Source organism: Haplochromis burtoni, unplaced genomic scaffold (assembly GCF_018398535.1).
Source record: "Haplochromis burtoni strain Fernald_Lab_line unplaced genomic scaffold, NCSU_Asbu1 Contig_398, whole genome shotgun sequence".
NCBI classification, from domain to species: Eukaryota; Metazoa; Chordata; class Actinopteri; order Cichliformes; family Cichlidae; genus Haplochromis; species Haplochromis burtoni.
In genome coordinates, this window is record NW_024582759.1 from 147,689 (window position 1) to 153,499 (window position 5,811).

General features: G+C 40.0%; 1 protein-coding gene across 1 annotated transcript in view; it reads right to left on the minus strand.

Moving 5' to 3' along the window:
• ror1 (receptor tyrosine kinase-like orphan receptor 1) overlaps positions 1-4,484 on the minus strand; it is a 129,753-nt gene extending 125,269 nt beyond the window's left edge. The window contains exon 1 of the mRNA XM_005944251.2: positions 4,028-4,484. Coding sequence (XP_005944313.1) covers positions 4,028-4,133 — 106 coding nt within the window. The 5' untranslated portion in view covers positions 4,134-4,484. The remainder of the gene's footprint in view (positions 1-4,027) is intronic.
• Positions 4,485-5,811: the final 1,327 nt, after the last annotated feature.

Genomic DNA, 5,811 nt, shown 5'->3' on the forward strand with positions numbered 1-5,811 from the left:
TGTGTGTGTGTGTGTGTGTGTGTGTGTGTGTGTGTGTGTGTGTGTGTGTGTGTGTGTGTTTAAAAAAAAAAGACATACATCTCTTTCACACACACGCTTCCTGCCACATTCTTTCGCGTCTGCCAAAAGCTTTTAGAGATGCTCGGCAGTTGATGCCTGACTTAGTGTAATGTGCAATGTCAAGAGCGGAGGAGTGGAGTTTTAGACGCGGCCGGGTCATCGATCTTAAAGAGATGTACCACTCGAGACCGAGCCAAACATTTGCCAGAGCATCTGGATAAAACGCTGAATAATTTGAAATAGGCACTCTCAAAGTGAGAAACAGCAGCAAGTAACCATCACATGCACTGCGCAGCTTAAAAAATACAAAATAAAAATCAGCAGAAGGAGTGGCTGATATGTAAAATTTTTAACAAGTCCTCATAAAAGAAACGAAACCACAAATTCTGAGCTTTCTTTTTCACTTCATGTGGTCTGTTCCCCCAAATAAGAGTCTAAGAAAACACCAGGAGACATAAAACAGTCCAGATAGGCATGTCAGTGGCAGACGCACCAGGACAAGCTCCTACACACTCAGCCTGTAAGACCAATTGGATTTTCCAGGGGTGAAGTGCCTTTATTGTCAACAGTGTGTCCCACTGAAAACTGTACCGCGTCAGTTCCACCCGGCATGATTTATAGCCTTCCCAAGTGTTATTAAACGGCTAAATGCAATTCTAAACACATTTCCCATAGTCCCTGCCCTGCACTGGACCTTTTCATGCCCAGAGGTGAATGTCCCACATTCAGGAACATTTACACAGTTTACATGGATTTAAAACATTTTTTGTCCATTTGGTTTTAGGAATTTGTCATAAGATTATCACTGAGCCGATAGATGAACATGCAGTGCTTATCTCCATGTTTAAATAAAAAGGTGGGACTTTTTAGCATGGCTGCTTTTAGCTGAAATCTGATTTCCACGCGGTTCCACCCGGGTTCAAACTCAGGTGATTCAAACAAAAAAAAAGCCCTGCTGGCACAGCAAAAATAAATAAAAAAATAAAATAAAATCATGTTTGGACAAAAAATAAAAAGCCCTGTTAAACTTTAGGTGGGCTTTTTTTTTTGTCCCCCACTCTGCACAAATGCATGGCAGTAACATTTGTGATTTACAAGTGAAGCAGTGCCTATAAGAATAAAATCTCACGATCTGTTGGTTTTAGCACCCTGAGGGCTGATAGTGATGCCTAAACTGCTTTTGGCAAATAGAGGGAATGCACGGGGAAAATCATCAAATTTCCTACAATCAGCCAATGGTGTACATTAACTGACATTTTCTAATTCTGCAAATTAAGAAAGTATTTCCTTAGGTTTAAAATGTTTTCTGAAAGGGTGCACAGATTTTTAACTGCTAATTTGCACACCCTTTTGCATGTCCACCATATAAAACAAAATCCTTCCCTGCAGCCGGGGAAACGCCTGACTTTTCCTGGAAATGCTCGCATTTAAACTACAGTGACAGACTTGTGACCTCCGACCTCTTCAATGGAAGCACACAGCCTGCCCAGCGCACCAGACGGCGACAAATAAAGACAACAACGACCACACTTTAAAGATTCCTCTTTGTCCCGTTTGCTCAGTTGCAACCACAGTACAGCCCCTGATCACTTTGCCCGGAATTATTGTCTTAACATTTGATTACAGTGAAACCGCACTGTTGTTCCTCTCTGACTCTGCCGAAAAAGACAGCATTGTCCACAAACATATCCTGGAGCTGCTGTGATTAATAGGTGTGGGGGGAAAAATCGATACTGTGTAGTATCGTGATATTTTGTTTGTATCGATACAGGGACAGCAGAAATAAATATTTTGTTACAAAAAAGGTTTTTGTGCTCAGAGCATGTTGATCCTTTTTCTGAGCAAGAATCCTGACATTCCTTCACTGTCCAAATGTGTTTAACTTTTGGCAGCGATAAACATGACAGTTTACTTATTTTAATTTAAGACATGTTTTATTTTAATTAAGTTTAAAACTTTTTTATTTAATGTAAATTTATATTTTGTTTTAATTTACTTTCAAATTCTTCAGTTGCTGAAGGGGCTGCATAGTTTTCATAAATTGCATAGTTCAGAATAGCTATAATTGTACCAGATGGTTGCATTCAGTTAAGTTGGACTAGACTGTAATACAAACCGTTCAGTTTGTCAACAATATAACTGACTGAAATGAGAGAAAGACTGAGTGCGAGACTTTGATATTAGATAAAATGAATATTGATAAAGTTTAACTTTATGTACAGAATCTGAATATTGCAAAATATTTTTTAAAAAATCGCAATAATATCGTATCGTGCATTAAGTATTGTGATAATATTGTATCGTGCATTAAGTATTGTGATAATATCGTATCGTGGGACGTATGGTGATTCCCACCTCTAGTGATTAAGGGATAAAAAAAAGCTTGTAAATGAGTGTCATTAATGTGCAGCACAACAGTAAGTTTCATGATAAAGTGACATTCATTTAATTAAATGGAGAGAGAAAATCAGAATGAAAGTCACTGGAAGCAGCAGCTGCCGATTATCTCTGGGAGAAAAGGATTCTGAAGCTTTTTTTGTTTATAGATGATATTAGTTCAAGAGGGTGCCATGGGAGTTTTCTTCATGGAAAACAGTATTAGTATTTGAAACTTAATTTTCAGAGTATTTTCCCCTCTGGATCGTATGTGGGTGGGTGGGAAACACAGTCATTTCCACTTGTCTCTTTCCAGATATGAAGTACCTAAAGGATCAGGGGGTTTGGCTCCTCTCCACTTCATATTCAACCATTAAACTCCATTTGAGGAATAAGTTATAGCTAACTCATCCACTTAAGTAATGTGAATTAACATTCCTCTCTGCCTCAGAGCAAAAAAAAGAGAGGACGGAGGATACAGAGAGGAAAGAGAGAGAGAGAGAAAAGACAGGCTTTGGTGAAATGCTTGACACCCAATACAGGAAATGCTGCACACCTTCACTGTAAATAACAGTTGAAAAGGCATTTATGGAGGACGGGGATAATCCAAGCAAACCCCGAAAAACTTTCCGGAGACAATTCATCACCACTGGTCTGGATGGGGAGGATTGTTTCATACACTATAAACACTTAAAAGCCAGGACAAAGGAGGAAAATGCCTTCCAGGAGCAGCTTCGTAAACAATTCAAACTCAATTCAAACTCAGTTCAATCACACTTATGTGAATCAGCCACAGGCCACTCGCATTTGCTATCAGGTCATCTTTAACTTTAAGGCACAGATGGCTCTGTGCAGTGCAAACAGCAGTGAGAGAGTCTGGACACACAAATAAACTATAATAAAGAGTTATTTAAATGTCTGTGTTGCAGGATACACGTATACGTAAACCGAATCCTGTTTCCAAGAGGCCACAGGCTTCTGGAGCCCATGCATGCATCCCCATCTTACTGCCTTAATCAGCGATAACCCCTCCCGCCATCAACCAAACCTAACACTACATGCAGTGGTTGTTTGCCTTTTAAATAAGCCTTCACACATTCCTTATCTTTAACTCTCAGATTTTTGAGGGGCGTGGTTAGAGTGGGCACAATGGGCATCCAGCTGACTCGTTAAGAGCCCCCCTATTGTCTGCCACTGGAGTGGAGTATTTCCCCGTGCCGAGCCTTCAGAATGACAATGGGACGATAATCTAAAAAACCAAAGATCATTTGCATGAGAAGAGAGGCTGAACGATGGCCGGCAGTATGGGGTCACTTAACAGATGATTTCAGGAGCCACAGACAAAAAGTCGGCCTAAAATATACAAGCAAAATGTAAACATGGGGATGGATGGCTTGAACCGTCTTTACAGCACGTTAAAATAAAAGAAGCGCAACGCCGCAGCGGAGCGCGTTGGGAACATGTTGGAAGCCCTTGCAGGAGTTTTTCGTCAAGGCTGACAGATTAGAAAGTTGAATGTGAGGAGAGGAGAGGAGGAAAATGGATGATTTTAGAAGTGAAGGCTAAGGAAAAAAAGTTTTGGGAGACTCACCAGACGCGCTCAGGTCCAGGACACTTTGGAGGAGCAGGGCGATCCAGAGCGCGCATGGTGGACATCTCCAGAGTCGCTGGTTCGCCGCTGCCCGGTTTAGATACATTCCTTCGGTTGTGTGTTAAACCTTTCCACGCTTTTCACATCCACCACACACAATAATCAATTTCGAGTCCGTCCCCCTACAAAAAAAGTAATATAACCCCAACAATAATAATAATAACCACTCTAAGCTCGGCGTTTTGATCAGTTCTAGGTCGTTTCAGCAGTTTTTTCAAAGCCCACCAAAACTCTCCCTAGGATGAAAACAAATTGGTGCTTCTTGAAGAAAGCTGTCTCCGTCTGTCCTGGCTTCTGTGCCTTTCCTCTTCGCTCGAGCCCAGCTCCGCTTTGCCTCCTCTCAGTCTGTCTCTCTCCCTCTCCGACTGAGCGCAATCCTTCCAGCAAACTTCATCGGGAGAAGTTGTGCCCACAGAAGCCACATGGCTCTGATTAGGCAAGTGTCGCCATCGTGCGTGCACTACAGGAACTGTCCGGAGGGCGGTCAGAGTCTACCTCGTGTGTTTTTTCATCTGTGAGTGAAATATTTGAGGAGTATTCAGTTTTTAGATGGAGACCCCGCATTTGTGTTTCCTGCTTTACTTCAGTCATTAAGACGCTTAATAGAAGAGATCAGTGATTCAAATCTCTGCCGTAAAATTCACGACAACTGAATTTATATGTACAGCTGTTAATATCTAACTATAAAGTGCATCCTATAAACTTAAAAAACGAACGTATTTATTGTTCTTTTTTAAAAATTTGCATATTGGTTGCATAGTTTTATATATTGACCCATTTTATATTTGTTATGTACAATTTGGGGCTTTTCCAGATAAATAAGGTATAGCAATTAATAAACAAAAATCAACAATTAAAAGAAGACAGCATTCCCTCTAAGCCACGTGTAAACAGTTTCCCTGGATCCAGAAGTCATATTTTCTTGAGAACATCAAATCAAAGTCTACCAGTTGCTTTTTCCTTTTTAATCTGACATGTGATTGTAAAGATACTGCAAGATCTGTGCATCTTTGTACCCAATTTCACCATGGTGAAGAGTCCTTTCAAAAGTTCCTGGATCCAGATCCAGATCGGCTGCACCTTTGGTAAAATATGTTCATGCAAATCCCCTTTTTTTTTAGTGCAACCAAACCAATCCCATAACTTCCTTGGTGGAGGTAATTAAATAACCAAAGAAAGCTTCTCAGTTCCCTGCAGGCTGAGAGGCACTAAACAGCCTTTTTGTTCGAGCTGTCACTGGTACACATGATTTATAAGGTCCAGTGGTTACAAGAAGGAAAATATTCTCTAATGAAAAAAATACACGCTAAATACACTTATAAGAAATTCAAGGAGTGTGAACTGAAGTTACCCTTATGTTTGTGCTTTATTGCACTAATGATGTTTAAGGGAACGGTTAGGTTTCCCAACAAAGTGTAGAACCTTCACACTTTTTGAAGTCTTTTTTTTAAAACGAACACCACTTCCTGTTTCCTGTGAGCTAACTCTATAGAAGATCAAATTAAAGTGATTTAAGAAACTGCAAATGGAGCTTAACTGATCTCTCTGTATTAACTGATAATGATCCATCTGGTGCTGCTCAGTATAGTTTTTCTTTAATATTTTTAATTAGATGAATAATGTAACGTACTAAAAACAACATATGCAAATGTTTAACTCATTTTACATGCATCAAGTGTATAAAACAGATGAAAGCTGGAAAGTTACAAAAAGAAAGAAAAGAC